Source organism: Leptodactylus fuscus, chromosome 2 (genome assembly GCF_031893055.1).
Source record: "Leptodactylus fuscus isolate aLepFus1 chromosome 2, aLepFus1.hap2, whole genome shotgun sequence".
NCBI lineage: Eukaryota > Metazoa > Chordata > Amphibia > Anura > Leptodactylidae > Leptodactylus > Leptodactylus fuscus.
In genome coordinates, this window is record NC_134266.1 from 33457750 (window position 1) to 33477654 (window position 19905).

At 43.9% G+C, this 19905-nt stretch overlaps 1 protein-coding gene across 1 annotated transcript in view; it reads left to right on the forward strand.

Moving 5' to 3' along the window:
* The window catches only part of CRYBG3 (crystallin beta-gamma domain containing 3), a 150315-nt gene extending 130778 nt beyond the window's left edge, over positions 1-19537 (forward strand). Inside the window, exons 18-22 of the mRNA XM_075263569.1 lie at positions 1477-1616; positions 13882-14005; positions 15580-15732; positions 16131-16290; positions 17053-19537. Of these exons, the coding sequence (XP_075119670.1) occupies positions 1477-1616; positions 13882-14005; positions 15580-15732; positions 16131-16290; positions 17053-17141 (666 nt within the window). The 3' untranslated portion in view covers positions 17142-19537. The remainder of the gene's footprint in view (positions 1-1476; positions 1617-13881; positions 14006-15579; positions 15733-16130; positions 16291-17052) is intronic.
* The last annotated feature ends 368 nt before the right edge of the window (positions 19538-19905 follow it).

Below are 19905 nucleotides of genomic sequence, written 5' to 3' on the forward strand. Positions count from 1 at the left end.
CCTTCTTCTGCATCAACTCCGCCTCTTCTGGCTTCTCTTGCTCTTGTAGTTCTATACAGGAGCATAGAGAGGCCACCCCAAAATGTCCGCCGGCCGGCTCCTGTATTGAACTGCAAGAGCGGCTACCCCAAAATGGCCACTGGCCGGCTCCTGTATTGAACTGCAAGAGCGGCTACCCAAAAATGGCCACCGGAGGCCATTTTTGGGTAGCCGCTCTTGCAGTTCAATACAGGACCCGGCCGGCGGCCATTTTGGGGTGGCCTCTCTATGCTCCTGTATAGAACTACAAGAGCAAGAGAAGCCAGAAGGGGCGGAGTATTTCTACTGATCGACACGGCGGAGACCACGTCTAAAGGTAGGAGACGAATAGCCTTTCTTAAGGCTATTCCGATGTGTTGATTAGAAAAAAAGGTAGTTTAATGGTAGAATCCCTTTAAGTCTAAGGCCCCACATAGCGGGTCAAAGCAATGGTTTTGGAAAACGCAGAGCGTCTGTTTTTTTTTCTGCAATGTGCGGATGGGAAACGCGGCGTTTTTTTATTTACGCCATGAGGGGCCCTAACCTAAAGGGGTTTTCTGGGACAGTCACAGAGTTGGGGAGAACTCTCCTCGTGAACTCACCAGACTCAATAAACTATATTTCTGGTGTATTCTTGAAGCACTCCTGGTATCCAAGAGAGCAGACCTACAGCTGTAATATCCTGTCCTTACACAGGTCCCCTATAAAGAGAGACATTTACCAACTCCAAGTCTTTGCATCCTTTGATAGGTGCCTCCCTATTGAATCGGATGGAGTTGGATTTTTTCTCACCTTCCCTGAGCAATCGGTCACATTGAAACCACAGGGTGCTTATAGCTATCATAAGGAAAGAACAAAAAGTTCCTGCATAGTGGCAGGACTTGCAGAAAGCAGGGGTCATGATCCTGACATCAACACTTGGAGCCCGTAAATATATTTCATCATGCTTGAAATGATCACCTCTACACAGTCTGTAGTAAATACAAGGAGCCCTATAAAGCTGTCTTCAGCTTGTCCTATGCCAACAATTACCCGCACAACTCTGCTAGGACGACATATATTGGCTCTTAGCTGTAAACCAGAGACCTACAATGTTTAACAATGCTCTTAAGCTGTGTTTCCCTATAAATACAAGTCCTTCAGTCGTCCTCAGTTGTCAGGCTGTCAGCCAGATTTCCGTCTCCGCCACTCACGCTCCCAGAATCCAGATTGTCTTGAGGTACCCTGCAGTTTTTATAGTGATACCGTAAGAAATAAAGTCCTCCTTTTGAGAAGATCGTGACTTTATCAACGCCATATTTTCGATTCCGCGATATACTATGCACCCTAGTGATCTTTCTTGAGAGGACCACTCGTCTACAAGAAGACTGGGTGTCTCAAGAAGGTCTCATTGTATATGATCATCTATATCATTATATGACAGTGCCTTAACATTGTATCTTTTATTACTAATTCCAGGTCTTTGCTGAACCTTCTATCAGTCTGTTTGCCCTGGACTCTTGTGAAGGGAGAGAGTTGCACTTTGAGGAAGCTGTGACCTCAGTCCTTAGCAAGGACCTTCACTTTTATGCTCAGTCTGTATGGGTCAGAAGAGGACTGTAAGTACCAGAAATCATTCTGCAATATTCTGTAATGTATTTTATCGTATTCATGTATTATTCAACAGATTTATGCCCTGTACGCCAGTTTCATGGATATTTTTAAAGGGCTTCTATCATTAGAATCCCGTATTAAGCTAAACCCATGTCGGAATAGCCTTAAGAAAGGCTATTCTTCCCCTACCTTTAGACATCTTCTCCACGCTGCCTTTCCTTAGATATCCCGGTTTTCATCCATATGCTAATTAGTTTTATCGCAGTACTGGAGGCGTCCCTTGTGCGGCGAAAAACCTATCTAGCGCCGCCTTCTTCTGTTCGCTGCCTCCACCTGTTCTTTCCTGTTCAGCCACAGGAAAATGGCGATGGACATGCGCAGTTGGTGCTGTGAAGGGAGAAAGGAAGGAAAGGCAGAGGTGGTAAACAAGAAGAAAGCAGCGCTGGATAGTTTTCTTGCAGCACTGGGGACACCCCCAGTGCTGCGAGAAAACTAATTAGCATATGGACGAAAACCGGGATATCTAAGGAACGGCAGTGCGGAGAAGACATCTAAAGGTAGGAGAAGAATAGTCTTTCTTAAGGCTATTCCTATGTGGGTTTAGCTTAAAACGGGAGGATTGAAAAGGGAAAATCCTCATTTCCACTTCACCAGAAAAATTTTGAGGGGCACGTTTGGTGCAAGGCCCTTTCTTGCGCCCAACATTCATCTTACTCCTCGAACCACACCTTGCCTACGATATTGTGCAAATTCTGTCGTGAGTAACAATCAAAATTAGTTAGAAATAGAGATGAGCGAACACTATTCGAAGCTGCCGTTTCGAATAGCACACACCCTTAGGAATGAATGGACGCAGCCGGCACGCAGGGGGTTAAGCGGCCGGCCGCCAGCAAAGCCTGCGTTCCGGCTGCTTCCATTCATTCCTATGGGTGCGTGCTATTTGTAACGGCAGTTTCGAATAGTGTTCACTCATCTCTAGTTAGGAACTATTTAGTTAGAAACTGGCATAGATTTATATTCTGATTTAGTTAGACTTGCTTGCAATACACTTTTCTCTTTGCATTTTTTGCCTTATTCCGGGAGAAACTGGGCGGACCCCATTATAGTCTATGGGGTTTGCAGGTTTCCTAAGGTAACCACTTTGTTACGTGGATTAGCTTTCCATTCGAGGGATCTCCTAGTATACCCCCGAACGGAAACCCGAATGCAGGTGTGAACCTAGCGTGACTGTGCCTACTGTCACAAATATGGGGCTACTTTGGTGTCTGGAAGTTGGGGACACTTGCACCTTTCCCTGGCTGGATTATGTCTCTCAAACGCCAGAAAAAGTGAATCCTTATCTGAAAAAGTTTGGCCACTGCTGCCCTATATGAATGGGAGGAAATCCAAGCAAACACAGGGAGAACGTACGAACTCCTTGCAGATGTTGTTCCTGGTGGGATTTGAACCCAGGACTCCAGTACTGAAAGGCTGCAGTGCTAGCCACTGAGCCACCGTGTTGCAGTGAGTTTTACTGCTTTTTATTGACTTTGGCAGTCAGCAGTCAAAGCAGGATTTGGGCTGTGAAAAAATAAGAATCGGTTTGGCCTATCGACTCCAGAGCTCTGCATGTTAGTGATAGTGTACTTCCGAATTCATCTAACCAAACCCCAGCATGTAGATACTTATCCTGTAAAGCACATTGTAGTACAGTGAATGCCACCAGCGCCCTTATGTTGGGGTCCCTTGGCTAGTGTCATGGTATATGCTGCATGCAGTCACATATGGCAGAATCTAAACCCTAAAGCATAAGCTCATCTTTTGTAAACCTCAAGTGAACTCATGCTTACATCATAGGAAGCTGCACACATTTATATACTGTGGCTGGCGTTTTAACTTGTAAATCCAGTAAGATCCTGCCTAAGGCCAGAACCAGACCTGGCCTCACAACAATAGATTCAGCCTATTCATTGCAGCAATATGACAAGTGGCTGAGTATGCCGGAGACATGTCTCCTCTTCTGTCTCCTGCATTGTCTTATGTAGTCTCAACATGTATGATATTAAATAAAGGGTTAATGTGCAGGCTCCCCTTTCAGTGTATTAGGGAATTGAGTATACAGCAATTCTCTTCTATTGTCTATTATTGGAATCACTTCCTTTATGGGTGGGGGTAGTCTGATAATGGAGCAATGCATTGGTGCGTCCCTGCGGTCCATCTCTATATCCATCTATATCGCATTAGACACAGGCTGTTGGAAAACAATCTTTGTCATTCTATGGGCTGCAGAGAAGACTCGGCAGGATTTTGGATTTTCAGATCAGTTCCACTCGTATTCGTAATAACAAAAGTGTATGAAGGAATTGCTGAATGTGCAATACTTGTATATTTACAGTGAATTGGGGTTTTGTGATATATATATATACACCATGGCTTAGTGTCGTATTGAGGTGTCTAGCAAATTCATATGTGTCCATGTGGCAGCAGGGCTCAACCAGCAGCAAGATGGTTGGTGTTGGGGGTCCTGGCAGTACCAGGCCTGGGAGGGAATATATACTAACTGGCAGCACTCTAGGGGTCACAGTGCAACTCCATTTACTACCATTAATGAAGGATTCGTAGGGCAGCCCAACAATTTTTGGTTGGGTATGGGGCTGAAGGACCACCTTAGGTCAGGGGCCCCTCAGAAGATTCATCTGCTACCCTGTGACCAGTCTAAGCCCGCCAGGACCATATGCAACTGTTACTTCTGCGCCATTATTGTAACGCCCCTGGGCTGACATGCAATATTACTACTGTAAATGGCCAAATGACATTGTGTAGGTTTCCCTGAGGGTAATTTAGGCCTTACCCTGCGGGAGAATCCTACCTGCATTCCCCTGACAAGGTGCAGCCGTTGCAGAACTATGTGTTGTATTTGTAGAGACTGTATCCGTCGTGCGCAGTTTCCACTGACACTGTCACGTTACTTTCCACCTACAAATTAAACAATTTGTGAAAGGAAATTCTGAGCGTCTCCAGTGTTGGTATTTGGGTACGCCCCGGTATATTTGCACATTCTTCTATGTGTCACTTACTGGGATTATTTTTGTGTCTATTTGTGAACTTTGCTGAATTGTTGTTTGACAACTTTTGCCCCTCTTATTCACAAGTCAGTAAGAGTCTTTATGTCATACAATGACATCTTTAACTCTAAAAACAACATTCTTCACTATTCTGTTGTATATACAATCACCTTATCTTGTACCGAGCCTTAAAGGGGAGTCTGTCATCAGATCCCGGCACATCATTCCAGCCCCAGATAGGTTAGGGTCACCTGAAGCAAACAGTGTGCCCCCCTTATGAATCGCGGCCCCTGTTGTTGAGATATCGCTATTTTTGTCTTTATGCAATGGCAACACTTTTGTTGCTCCAAAAGTCATATTTGCCTATTGCCAAAAACAGCAATATGTTGGCAATGGAGACAGCAATTCACAAGGGGGAGACACTGTGTGATTCAGGTGACCCTAACCTATCTACCTACAGGGTTGGGTTGATATGCTGGGTGCCAGGGGTGTAACTACCGGGGTAGGGGCTGCCACAGGGCCTGAGACTTTAGGGACCCGGCGGAAGCCGCTACCGCTGCGTGTTTTTTTTTTTTTCTTTTAATAGGCCGTTACCGGCTGGAGTTACTCACTTACCGGCCCTAGTTACTTACCAATCCTGGCAAGGGCTGGGATCGGTAAGTGACACTGCTGGCCCCACAAACGCTATTATTATACTTGGGGTCTTTTCAGACCCCTGAATATAATGATCGGAGGCCCAGGAGAGGTAAGAGAACATAAAAAATACTGGGCTACAGACAGGCTCCGGGCCTACTCGTGTGACGTCCCTGACGTCACCTGACCGGAATCTGCGTCCCGGGTCATTTGACATCCCGGATGTCATTGAATATGGCCGACACCACCGAGGACTGAATCAGAGCCGGGGATAGGTAAGTAACAGTGTTTTTTTTATGTTTGTATCCCATCTTGGTCTCTGATTATTATACTCTGGGGTCTGAAAAGATAATAATACTGTATGTAGGGGCCACTATGGGGGATAATACTGTGTGCAGAGGCCACTATAGTCCATAATACTGTGTGCAGGAACCACTATGGGGGATAATACTGTGTGTAGGGGCCATTATGGGGTACAATACTGTGTACAGGGGCCACTATGGGGGATAATACTGTGTGCAGGGGTCACTATGGGGGATAATACTGTGTGCAGGGGCCACTATGGGGCATAATACTGTGTGCAGGGGCCACTATGGGGGATAATACTGTGTGCAGGGGCCACTATGGGGGATAATACTGTGTGCAGGGGCCACTATGGGGCATAATACTGTGTGCAGGGGCCACTATGGGGGATAATACTGTGTGCAGGGGCCACTATGGGGCATAATAGTGCACGCAGGAATTTGGGGGGGGGGGGGTCGGTCAGGGTCTTTGGCGTCAGTCAGGGGCGCGCACATGGCAAAAGTTCACCACAGGGCCCTGCAATTCCTAGTTACACCGCTGCTGGGTGCTATGAACAGATGCATCACCTATACTTTTCTATGGGGCCTATTATGTACAGGTATATATGTGTATTTTCCTATATGTCAGTTTCTTGCTCATGATATGCTCCGTTGAATGCTGTATTAAAGATCTATTCTTTACCTGTAATCTATGTCACGTGGGCCGAATACTTCTATAATATAGCGGCATAATATGGCGATGGCACAAGCAAAGTAATACTAGTCCCATACTAAAAATCAAGATAATGTAACAACAAACCAACAAGTGCAACAAACACACAAACTCAATATCTGAACACTTGACCTGTCCTGACTCAGATCTTGATGCATGTTACCCCCTGGCATTTATTTGGCATACATGGCTATACCCCCGGGACAGATTTGTTATAAACCAGCCTGCTAATAAAAAAAAAGGATTACTCCACGGCCCTTGTTCCGGTGGTTGCTCTTGTGTTACCGCCACCACTTCCCGCCAACCACAGAATGTGGCCGCACTGGTTCCCCGGTTAGATTACTGGGAGCCTTTGTAATGTTACGCTTTTTAGATGTCTGAGCAAAGCACATGCTTGTTATTCTTGCATCCATTTCTCAGTGTCATAGATAATGTGCATATTGGTATGGAGTCTGTGATTTTTATAAAACTAGCCTAGGGGAAGACTGACATAGCAGCCTGTCATCTGGAGAAGGGGTTACTGTGAGATTACAGATTGACTTTGCCGATAACATCTCCTTACATATAATATAGACATATCTATAGCTAAGTTCTTGAGGGGACTGGAAGACTAAGTAATGGAGGCCTCTGGGCAATTGCGCCTTCTTCCCTCTCTATAGTCAGGCCTTGCACACAGATATCTTACCGGTACTAACCCATCAATGACGTATTCGACCACTTTTTTATTTATAATCAGCAAATGTCATTGATATCACTTATGTGAGTCCACAAAGGTTTTATCATGCCGCTTGTTCAAAACACATCCTGATATTTCATTAAAGGGGCTCTATCATTGGGAAAAGTCATTTTTAACTAATGACATCTTTTAGAAATGCTATCCCACACCTACCTTAAGTATGTCAATTGCCTCAGTAGTTTTTGAATGAAACCGTTTTTATTCATACGCTAATTAGCCTCCAGCCAGCACAGGAAGTTCCCGGCAGCACTTGTCTCTGCTATTCTCTCCTATCTGTGTATGCGCAAACAGGAGGCTGAGTCATCATCAGCAGCAGCAGCAGCTGTACTGATACATAGGAAACAATAGCAAAGAGGGTGCACCAAGAGATTAATTAGCATATGAATAAAAACAGGCTCATTCAAAAGCTACTGAAGCGATTTACATACAAAAGGTAGGTGTGGAATAGCCTTTCTAAAGGCTATGCAAGGATGTGCTTAGTTAGTTCTTCAGAAGAGCGACACGGAGCAGTGAGGTAAACCTGGTTTCACACAGGGTGTTTTGGACAGGATTTTGATGCGGAATCCGCCTCAGAATCCGGCTCAAAAAAACACCTCCCATTGACTGCAATGGGATCTGTTCACTTCCTTTTTCCACGAGCGGTTTCTTCCCACTCACAGGAAAAAGAAGTGACCTGCCCTTTCTTGACGCAGATTCCACGGCGCGACACTCCCTTCCAACTAGGCCCATTCATTTGGGCCTAATCCAGAGTAGAATACCGCAACTTTTGGAATGCCGTGACAGTCGCGGCTAGCCGTGGGAGGCGTTTTTGGTGCGGATTCTGAGGCGGCTTCCTGGGTAAAAATCCTGTCCAAAGAACCCCGTGTGAATGCAGCCTTAAGGGGGGAGTGATAACAAGAGAAAGATAGAGCTGTGCGAGTTCTGACTTGTGTTATTTCATCATTTCACTAAAACAGGTCAGGGATTTGATGAAATCACTGACTTTCTTTAGGGAAGTGACCCAACAGAGTTGTTGTTTTAACATCTTCCAGGATTTGATCAAATCCCTAGTTTCATAATTTCCCTGCGACATCTATATGCCACAAAAAGTGTACATGGAAAGGGACTGTCTTCCGAAGACATTGAGGCGGATTCATTAAGACTAGAGTATTGTACGCCAGCCCTGATGACCCATGGATATACTTAAAGGGATTCTACCATTAAAATCACATTTTTTCTCGATCACACGTAGGAATAGCCTTAAGAAAGGCTTCTTTTAGATGTCTTCTCCGCACTGCCATTCAGTAGAAATCCCGGTTTTCGTCTGTATGCAAATGAGTTCTCTAGCAGCACTGGTGGCGGGCCCCAGCACTCAAACAGCACTGGGGGCGTCCCCAATGCAGAAAGAGAAACAGCGATGCCTCCATCTTCTCTCTACGCGTCTTCTTCCAGAGCTGGTTTCAAACTTCTAGGCCTCAGGCAGAGCCGACTGTGCTTGCCCACAGCCCATAAAGAAAATGGTCGCTTACTTACTGTGTAAGCGGCCATTTTTCTTGTCTGCCTGGGGCCTGAGGCCTAGAAGTTTGAACCCAACTCCGGAAGAGGATGCTCAGAGAGGCTGTTCCTAAAGAAGATGGAGGCAGCGCTGAAGTGTTCTCTCGCAGCATTATGGACACCCCCAGAGCTGTTTGAGCGCCAGGGGATCGCCCCCAGTGCTGCGAGATAACTAATTTGCATACAAACGACAACAGGGATTTCTACTGAACGGTGGCCCGGAGAATACATCTAAAGGTAGGAGAAGAATAGTCTCTCTTAAGGCTATTCCTACGTGTGATCAACAAATAATGTGATTTTAATGAATCCCTTTAATAATGATTGATGGTCACACCTTGTCAACATTTAGACACATCCTCCAGGACTCTATTTCTCCAATGCTCCTTACTGAAGTAGATTTCTGCCATAATTTATGCCACAAAAGTGGTGTAAATTATGAATTTGTTGCGACCAGTGGCCCCAACCATTGCCTACGAGTGCCACTGAAACTGATTTGTGACTTTTTAAACCAAAGAATTACCTAGATTCTTAATGATTTTACCCCATTCTTTCCTGAGGTCTGCACACAATATCATGAACTATATACTCAGTTCATTAAAGTGCACACCCGGAGAGCCCCTTTAAGCACTCCTGCACATACACTGCTGTTATAGTACTGGATTATTATAGTGAGCACTGTATAATATTGAGGTTTCGGCTGCTGATAACATTTGGAGCTTGTTGGTAAATGATCCTCTGACAGTAAAATTGAAGGCATCAGATTTTGTGGCCTTAATTTACTTTTACAGTGAAAAATAAAGTGAAATCATGGCGTCATGTAACGGAGTGTCAGGGCGCAGTTATCTGTAGTGACAGCAGATTAAATGCATTACAAGAATTTATGGCTAATGGAGAACAAACTAAACGCAAGGCGGGCACATGAGATTGGATGTCTGTCACAGTGTCTGGAAATTAAACACATTACCCATAATTTACTTAAAATCTCAAACATTCTCCTGTTTAGTTATGATTATGGCTCTGCTTAATGTATTCAGCACTGGTATCGGGAATGGCAAGTCTGATATGTCATTGTAAGGAACGTGACTGCACTCGTGCATATTACTGTAGACACGTTCTACAAACCTCTATGAATGGATGCTGGCAACTTCAGCGATATGATGGGTAGTCTTTTCTGCTTCTGTGCGACCATGGCTGTCAGCTATTTATGAAGGAGTCAGAGTCGGTGTCCTGTCTATGAGAGCTCTATGTATCGGTTTAAGGCTATTTTCACACTACCATTATTAATGTCCGTTGCCGTCATCCATCATAGGATGACAGCAATGGACATTAACAACATCAGGGTAATGTACACAGATGGATTCTCCTCCATCTGTGTCAGTTCCCATTGATTCTAATGTAAAAAATATGAGAGACGCTGTCTTCCATCATGTTAATTGTCTTTTGTAATGCTGCATCCCATCATCTTTTTTACATTAATGTGAACATGGAGGGGGCATCATCTGCCTCTGTCATTTAATAGCAGCAACGGGCATTGAATAACAGTAGTGTGAATCCACCCTTGTTTTGACACAGTATGGGGGTATTGTTTAAGCATCTTATGACGGTATTTTTTGTTCGACTTTTTAAGTTACACAAATTTTTAAAAAGAGCAAGCAGGGAGCACTATTTTCTAGTTGCCCAGGGCCTCATTTTCTACAAAAACCAGCCTTGTCTTGGCTATAGTCGTCATTGTTGTGATCACTTTAGTCCTGCTGGAAGGGAGAAGAGAATGAAAAAGGAATGTAGGGAGAAGACAGACCGTGGGAAAGACTCAACAGACTCAGACAAGACCGAAGTGTCATCTATGTCCATGCAGTGGTCACAGACCCCATAACATGCCCAAAAATAATTAGTTTTGGACAATCGACCTATACATTGAGCTCCACATGTAGTGTATTCATATAGATCTCTGTGCGAAAACTGTCTGCAAGTACCGAGAAGAGCTGATGGAAGGCAAAGGGCAAAGGTCTCACCAAATATTGATGGGATGAACATTTCTCTTTTCTTCATTCACTTCTGTTTCTGAAAACATTTTTACAAGGCAGCATTTTCCATTCCTATCTAAGGGAGCATTCACACTACGTATACTGAAGCTTATTCTGAACGTAAAACACGTTCAGAATAAGCGGCGTATAAAGCCGCTCCATTCATTTATATGGGAGCCGGCATACGAGCGCACCCCATAGAAATGAATGGGCTGCTTCTTTCACTGCGAGCAGTCCCATTGAAGTGAATGGGAAGTGCTTGCGTGTACGGCTCGGCATGAGCAGAGCTTGCCGTATACGCCGGCACTTCTCATTCACTTCAATGGGACTGTTCGCAGTGAAAGAAGCAGCCCATTCATTTCTATGGGGAGCGCTCGCATGCCGGCTCCCATAGAAATGAATGGGAAGTGTTCGGTAGCCCTGCTGTAACGCCGGCGTGTACGGCTGTGATACACGCTGGCGTTACGTAGTGTGAATGCCCCCTAAATCTTGTACAACAGTATTGTACATTTAATATATATAACTAAGAGCCCCCGAGCATAAGTCAACTAACCAGTGTGTCCCCATAAAAGACATGGTCCCTCCATTCAGAACCCTATTTGATATACTGTAGGTATGGGCCCCTTTAAAGGGATCCTATCATTAGAATCCTTTTTTTTCTCGATCACACGTAGGAATAGCCTTAAGTAAGGCTATTCTTCTCCTACCTTTAGATGTCTTCTCTGCGCCTCCGTTCGGTAGATATTCAGTTTTCCGTCTTTATGCAAATGAGTTCTCTAACAGCACTGGGGGCGGGCCCCAGCGCTCAAACAGCACTGGGGGCGCCTCCAATGCTGCGAGAGACCTCTCCAGAGCCTCCTCTATCTTCTTCAAAAACCGGCCTCTACGCGTCATCTTCCGGCCTGGCTTTCAATTTTCTACGCATGCACAATTGGCTCTGCCAGTGGGGAGAGCCGACTGCACCTGCGCGCGGCCATTTTTTTGTGGCCACTTCCGCGAACTCTTGTAGTAAGTGGCCACGTGCAGGTGCAGTCGGCTCTCCCCACTGGCAGAGCCAATTGTGCATGCGTAGAAGATTGAAAGCCAGGCCGGAAGACGATGCGTAGAGGCCGGTTCCTGAAGAAGATGGAGGCGGCGCTGGAGAGTTCTCTTGATAAAGACGGAAAAGGAATTTCTACCGACCGCCGGCGCGGAGAAGACATCTAAAGGTAGGAGAAGAATAGCCTTTCTTAAGGCTATTCCTACATGTTAGTTAGATATAAAGGATTCTAATGATAGGATCCCTTTAAGAGCATTGAGGGTGACTATATTTGGTGTCACCCAGTTTCTTAAAAAACAGATACAGGTAAACAATAGAAGGATAGAATTTTAACCAAGTTGACAGAAGAGGACGACTGGAGGACTTATATCTCTATACCGGGGGTTATTTGTCTTATGGGGAATGCACGTGCCAACCTTATGGCTAGATCTCTTAATAAAGCAGTGTGATCTCTGGATGACATCCAGGCATGCACCGTCAGGGGAAAAGCTGATTATTTTTGAAGGCTTCATAGAGATTACACCTTAAAGCCAACAGTCATGAACTTCTGTCAACATTTTCCACCATACCCGATAATTGCTTTCCTGAACATTATGGGCAATAGAAGTTCAGACATGTTGCTACAGTATTGCAATGGGAATAGATCCCCCGATGTGTGACCTTGCCCATATTATATTAGACTTAATTTCTCATGTATTATGTCGCACGTTATGGAGAAGCTTTTCCTTCTTCCTACAGTCCTTTGTAGAGCCACAGAAAACACATTGGGATAGATCTGCCATGTCGGTATAATGGATGATCCTTCTATAAAGATTTAATATGCAACCTTGATATAAAACCTTCCAGATTCACAGAAGAATTGTTACGGCCTGACTAGGAACATATGTACCTGTCAAGTAGGGAGGAGAAAGCGCTGACGGTTACATATCTATTTCTGCCGCTTCTCTGGAGATTATATACACTAGGAGGATACATCAGGGAGAGGCCAATGACAAACATATGCTGTACAATATAAGAACGCATAATAAAATAATATTCCTTCCTGCTTTTCTCAAAGGCACCTTTCCTAATGTTCTGCCACATGCTGGGAATGCAATCCTCTCCGTACATAATAGATAGGGAGCCTTGTCCATAGCAGATCCTAATAGATTTGGAGGAATTGATATTACATTGACATGGTAGAATTTACATAGAATTGCTGCTGCAACCTGTGAGCTGAAGTGACCCTTTAAGTACGGGAACCTCACACATAATTTGTGGGACATCTAACTTCTTCAGACCATAAGATAAGGTTATCTTAAAGGGATCTTATCAATAATATGCAATTTTTTCTGGGTACCACGTCAGAATAGCCTTAAGAAAGGCTATTCTTCTCCTACCTTTAGATGTCTATCCGGGCGGCCGTTCGGTATAAATCACGGTTTTCTTTGTTATGCAAATGAGTTCTCTCACAGCACTAGGGGCGGTCCCCAGTGCTTAAACAGCACTAGGGGCGTCCCCAATACTGCAAGAGAACTCTCCAATGCCGCCTCCATCTTCTTCTGGAACGGCCTCTCTTCGCATCTTCTTCCGGCGGTGGCTTCAAACTTCTAGACCTTGGGCGTAGGGCAAAGCCGACTGTGCATGTCCACCGACCACAAGAAAATGTCTGCTTACTACTATACTACAATACTGTGTAAACGGCCAAGACGCAAAGAGAGGCCATTCCAGAAGGAGATGGAGGTGGCACTGGAGAGGTCTCTCACAGCATTGGGGATGCCCCCGGTGCTGTTTGAGCGCTGAGGACCGCCCCCAGTGCTGCAAGAGAACTCATTTGCATACCGACGAAAACTGTGCTTTATACCGAAAGGCGGCCCGGAGAAGACATCTTAAGGTAGGAGAAGAATAGCCTTTCTTAAGGCTATTCCAACATGGTACCCAGAAAAAAATTACATTTTATTAATAGAATCCCTTTAAGTTGCATTTCCACAATGTGGAGCCTCAGCCTAAAGTTGCAGCAAATTTATCATCCAGGTTGGAGTCTGAAAAATAAATTTGGTGAATCTGCAACTACCTTAAATGTAACTTACACTGACTAAATATTAGACAGGATTAGTAGATGTGCCCCAATGTGTCTGCTTTCATGAAGATTTCACCACTAGCCTTTTCCGATTTGTCCCACTTCAATAAACCAGACGTAAGATTTGTATATGTCACAATATACTTTTATTAATCTAAACCCATTTCTCATGTTCACTACGTTTTCAGATGGATTGCATTTGAAGGCGCCAATTTCCTTGGAAGACAAATGCTACTGGATCCACAGAAAATTGTAAACTGGTCACAGTTCAGCGGCTGGAAAGCTATTGGGTCCCTGCGCCCTGTGAAACAGGTAACACAAGCTGTAAACTGCGCTCATTGATCATTCCTTGGTGACAGTCCATCAATAAGCAAGTCATAAAGACAAAAGGCAAACAGGATGAAAAGTAGAGTGAACTGAAGGCCATAGTTATTAGCAGCTGTCCATCATGTTACATTAGCTGATGTACTAGGAACATAGGTAGGGCTTGAAAAACATTGGACGTAGCAGGAAATAACATTCTCCCCTCCTGTGCATTGGCCCCGTACTAACACTACATGTCAGTGACTCGTAAATGATGTAAAATACATACTTGGCAATACACATACACATAGCCAAAAGAAAAAGATGAATGTCCATGCACGTACCAGGCCAGATCGATGTCTGACAGGCCACACACTCTCCCTGATGTGTACGATTATCCCCTGACCCTGGTCTATAGTCTCTCACTCTGCCAAATCAGTATCCCTACGCTATGCTGAGGAGGCCCAATAGGCCGAAACAGCGCTGTCCATAGCTGGGAAGCTGTTCCTTTTGAAATAGAAATACTAATTTGGCAATTAAATCCGCATCATGATATTAGACTTTTTAACTGAGTCATGCATGATGTTAAGGATGCTGCCCTCTAGAGGGCAGCATACAGAGTGCACGGTTCTCCTAATTACATCCTGGAGAATAGATTTGCATATTTTTTACCCAGAATCCCTAGTGGAGCAGGAATGACTTGTAAGTCTCCGTACGAGCTATGTAGGCACACACTCTCCCTGATGTGTACGATTATCCCCTGACCCAGGCCATGAGAATATGATTCTTTAACATTCTACATTCTGATACCTGTAGACAGACTGAGATTTTTTGGGTCCACTAGATATATTGATTTTGTAAGTGCACCCTCCAACAAACCTTAGAAAAGAGACTTTACCCTTCAAGATTAGGTTTCTTCTGCTGTACCATTATTGTGTTGGAGCCTGGGCCCTCCGGAGGATCACCTGCTACTCTGGTGGGCCAAGCGGAGACCAGGGCTGTAGCATAAGTAGGCCAAACACCGACTCCAACTCTTCTACTTTACAACAGTCCAACTCCGACTACTGGTCCGACTCAAACTCTTTCATAAAAGTCAAACAGATGTAGTAAGAGTTCCTCTAATTCACAAAAAAAACCAATGACTGAATTCCTATGAAAGTGAATATGTAACTATACATCTAATCAATTATACAATAACTGTATACCGTATATACTCGAGTATATACGGTAATATAATAAAAAATAATGAACCATTTTCTTTTGAAGATAGGATCTGTGACTCTTTTCAGACTCCCAACTTGTCCTAAAACTGTTCCGACTCCATGACTCTGACTCCACAGTCCTAGTCTAGTCTAGTTACTCTCGTGAGTTGTCAGACTCATGCTCTATGGTTTATTAGAATGAAATTTGGTTTATTAGAATTGTGACACCTCTTTCAGAGAACCCTTCCGATAAGAAAGACACCTAGGGAACCTAAACCAGGGCCCCTAAGTCTGAGGGGGTCCCGTATAAAGATGGAAGTTATGTCTGTGTATTGATTCACCTGTGATAGATTGTGATACACACCTTGCTTCTTCTTGCAGCCTCCAGTGTATTTCATGGTCAAAAACAGGGACAAGGACAAGTACCTGACAGTCACTGGGAAAGATTCAAGAGCGACCTTTGTCAGTGTTGCTCCAAGGAATGGACAGACCACTCAGATCTGGTATTTTTGCAGAGGATTCCTAAAATCCAAGGTAACATTAACATAATCCGCTGTAGTATATATTGTACAATTATCAGTTTGACAGGCATTATAAGATTGCCATTATATTCACATATTCCCATTGGGGATAGGGTACAGTTTACTTCCTGCAGAGAGCACCATAGTATAGGGCAGGCCCAGTGCTCCCTGGGTAAAAGGATATGCAGATTTAGTCTCTCCCAGAAGAAAGCCATCTCTGTAGTGCCACCTAGTGGAGGTAGCGAGGTTTGTTAACAGGTTGGACATTGAATACAGGGTAAATACCTTCATTATTAGAAAACCTTCGTATTAGAAAACAGGAGCAGGTGCTATTGTTAGATCAGAGAGAAGAGAATCTTTACATGTCTGGGATTATAATATTCTTGATATCTCTTTTTTGGGAAATTTCAGGCAAATGATTCATGCTTGGATGTCATCGGAGGCAAAAATATCCCCGGGTCCAAGGTATCATTGTGGGCAGAACATGGAAAGACACGACAGAAGTGGAGGATCAATAAAGATGGGACAATTACTTCATATATAAGTGATGACCTTGTTCTTGATCTTAAAGGTACGAGATTTAACCATTATTTTAGGGTGCATTACTGGGGTCAAGACATATCTTCCGTCTTTGTTCTTTTTAAAAAGGTTGTACAAAAATAAAAATGAATCAAGGTAGGTCATTAATTTGAATATGGTTGGATCGAACACAAGGCCCCCGGACTGATCAGCTGCAGATGGCTCAGTACACTGTATAGTGGCCAAGCCCCACTATCATAATTCAGTTTTCATTCATTTATAATTGGAGATAAAGTACAATAGCACAACCGGTCTTTACAGTGTACGGTGTCATAAGCTTGCAACTCTGTACCCTAGTAGATGGCTCTGTACACAGCTGATCAGTGCAGGAGCCAGGTGTTAGACTTCCACTGATCATAAGTGAATGACCTATTCTAATGGTATATCATACCGCCTGTGCCAAAGAACATGAAAGACCCTCTGAAAGACAAGCGCTGTGCAGTGAAAGCGCACGGACCTCATAGACTATAATGGGGTCCGTGTGTTTGCCGCATGCTGCCCGCACAAATTATGTGGACAGGAAAGTAGATAGTGAGCTACTTTCCTGTCTGTATGTTCCCTGCGGAGATCTCGCATCAAGCTCACGGACCCTATTATAGTTTATGGGGATCCGAATGCTTTCACTGCACACCGCTTGCAAATGCATTTGGTATTTGCGGACTCCCCAAATGGAATGCAAACGCAGATGTGAACGAAGGGTTAGATTGTTACCAATACCATCTATAATCACTCTTGTGTCTTTTTGTTTACATAGGTGGAAATTACTACGATCAAAACTACATAGTGGTCAACAAGGTCCAGGAGAATGTTCTGACACAGAAGTGGGACATTGAGATACTGTGAGATGAAAACTCAAAATGGCGGCTGTGAAATCTCAGACACATCTTTCCAGTCATGCCCTGGAATATAGAAGCTACTGAAGTCATAGGTCACTGGATTGCTACTCTGCAAATATGCCTGGCAGGTGACCAAGGAAGCATGGATCCTGCTCTGTAGAGGCCGCACTGAGCTCGGCGGGATCAGGAAAGAATTCAGAACAGACTTTGGTTTTGTGCCATTGGATCCAGCACATTCTGGGAAATGTTTCCGTTACCTCTTTTACTCTGGACAGAACTATCTCCTATATGTGATCGGACAATACAGGACAGAACCATCCCCGTGCCTGTGTATAAGCTACATCTATGCACATTCATAACTGGAGTCTATGGAGAATGAGACTGGTATGCTCTCCATACTGGGTAACATGTAACTGGCAAGCTTCATAGTACATAGTGTTACACAGAATATGCGCTTGACAATCACAATGCATACTTAGACAATGCATTAAAAGGGACTGTACAGGATTAGACAAACATGGCTGCCTTTTGCCAGTTTTGCACCCATCCATGATTTGTGTGTATTGTTGCATCTCAGCCCCATTGACGTGAAGTTATCTTCAAAGTTGATTAATAGTTACAAATGTTTTTGTAGGTAAAATTGGGCCATCTAAGTCCTACCCCCAGGACCGTCAGAAATTGGCTCCAACTCCAACGACTTGAAGGGTGGATACCACAATTGTGATGAATCTCTTGACAACCACCTGACTATATATATGCAGTGGCATAACTAGGAATGGTGGGGCCCCGTGGCGAACTTTTGACATGGGGGCCCCCCTCGCCACATAGTGGCACCTGCACATACCATTATACCGCGTAGTGGCTCCTACACACAGTATTATGCCCCACTGTGGACATCCATGAACAATTATTATACTCTGGGGTCTTTTAATACCCCAGAGTATAATAATTGGAGACCGAGAGGGGATACCAACATAAAAAACACTGCTACTTACCTATCCCTGGATCCGCTGCACTCGTCAGTGGTGTCAGCCATTTTCAATGACGTTCGAGATGTCACACAAGTAGGCCCGAAGCCTGTCTGGAACCCAGAGAAGTAAGTAACACTGTTTTTTATGTTCCTCTACTTTTCCCAGGCCTCCGATCATTATACTCGGGGGTCTGAAAAGACCCCTGAGTATAATAATAGTGTTTGTGGGGCCCGCGGCGTCACTTACCGATCCCAACCGCTGCCAGGATTGGTAAGTAAATAGGGCCCATTACTGGCTGGAGTAACTCCAGCGGTAGCAGCTGTCACCGGGTCCCTAATGTCCCTGGCCCTGTGGCAGCTGCTACCCTGGTAGTTACGTCCCTGTGTATATAGTGAGAAGTTAACTCTGCAAGGACGTACATATCTGCCTTCCCGATCAGTGCATAACCATATGTAGTGTTCAAAGCCCCCATGGTCTCTTAAGGCCTTATCGAGGGCACAATGTGTTAAAAAAAAATTAAACAATTAAGACTAAAAAACAGACAAAAGTAGACAAGTTTTCCTCCTCTGTCCAGATTTAAAAAAAAAAAAATACAAACAAAAATAAAAAAATTTACACAAATAATAAAGCACAATATATCACCGAAAAAAAGATATAAAAGATATTTACTGTATATAACCCAACTGAATAAAAAAAAAAAAGTTCTAGTCTTCAAAACCGCATTTACCAAAAATCCCGGACCCGTGGCCCGGTCACAAAGTAGTAAATAAAACAGATTTTTTTTTTTTTTTGTCAGGTATGATAAAAGGTCAGACATTTTCTCATGTTACGCGACAGACTCTTTTTCTATTTTACATGGTCAACTCAGTCTCCCTTCTTCCATTTTCAAGCGCAATTTCAGTTCTCTCAGGCCCGTGAACGCCAAAGGTTTTCCTTTATAGTGTTAAATTTCGCCCACCTGGTCCAATAGAATTTTATCGTTGAAAAAGCTATTTTTGTAAAAGTTGATGCATGTATATACAAGATTATTATTCTAGGACAGGTGCCTATGCCTCAGCTATAGGGTCTGTATGTCTGATGTAAATCTGCTGGTATTCTCATCCATATAATGTATATACATATAGAAGCTCGTGTATAGGCCCTGCATGATGATGTAGGAAATTGTATATTTATACCGTTCAGGAAATATATTGAATGAGATATTTATATGACGCTGTAAGTAATGTTGTGTATATGTGTAAATCCAGATCAGATGAATCTATAGAACGTATATGTATATATTATTATGCAGCTCTATACGAAGAGGGGGGTGTAAATCAGGTTTAGAATTGGACGGTTATGGGGGAGATGAGCCGTATGAGTGCCTTCATTTGTTATACCATGTCAATACTGATGGTGATTTCTTTATATTTGGAATAAAAATTCAGTGATCTACAGTGTTTGGTTCAGTATAGACCCGTATGACCCGTGTCTACTCCACTGGTGCTTAGTGCGTCAGATAAGGCCGATATCGCCAATTGACTTCCATAGTAATACACAAAAACATATGACACATTTTGGCATGCAGATGGCCTATTGCATAAGTACATATACATGGTGTGCATCTTGGGTTTGTACATGTCTATGAATATATTAAGTTATGAAGCATTGTTATTGTACACTTTCCAATACAACAAGCAAGCTTGGACTGGCCCACAGGTGAGCAGGTGAATCCCTCAGTGGCCCCCAGCCCAACACGGGGGCTGCACAGCACACATACAGATAGCATACATCTCAACCAGTCTTTGCATCCATTTAATA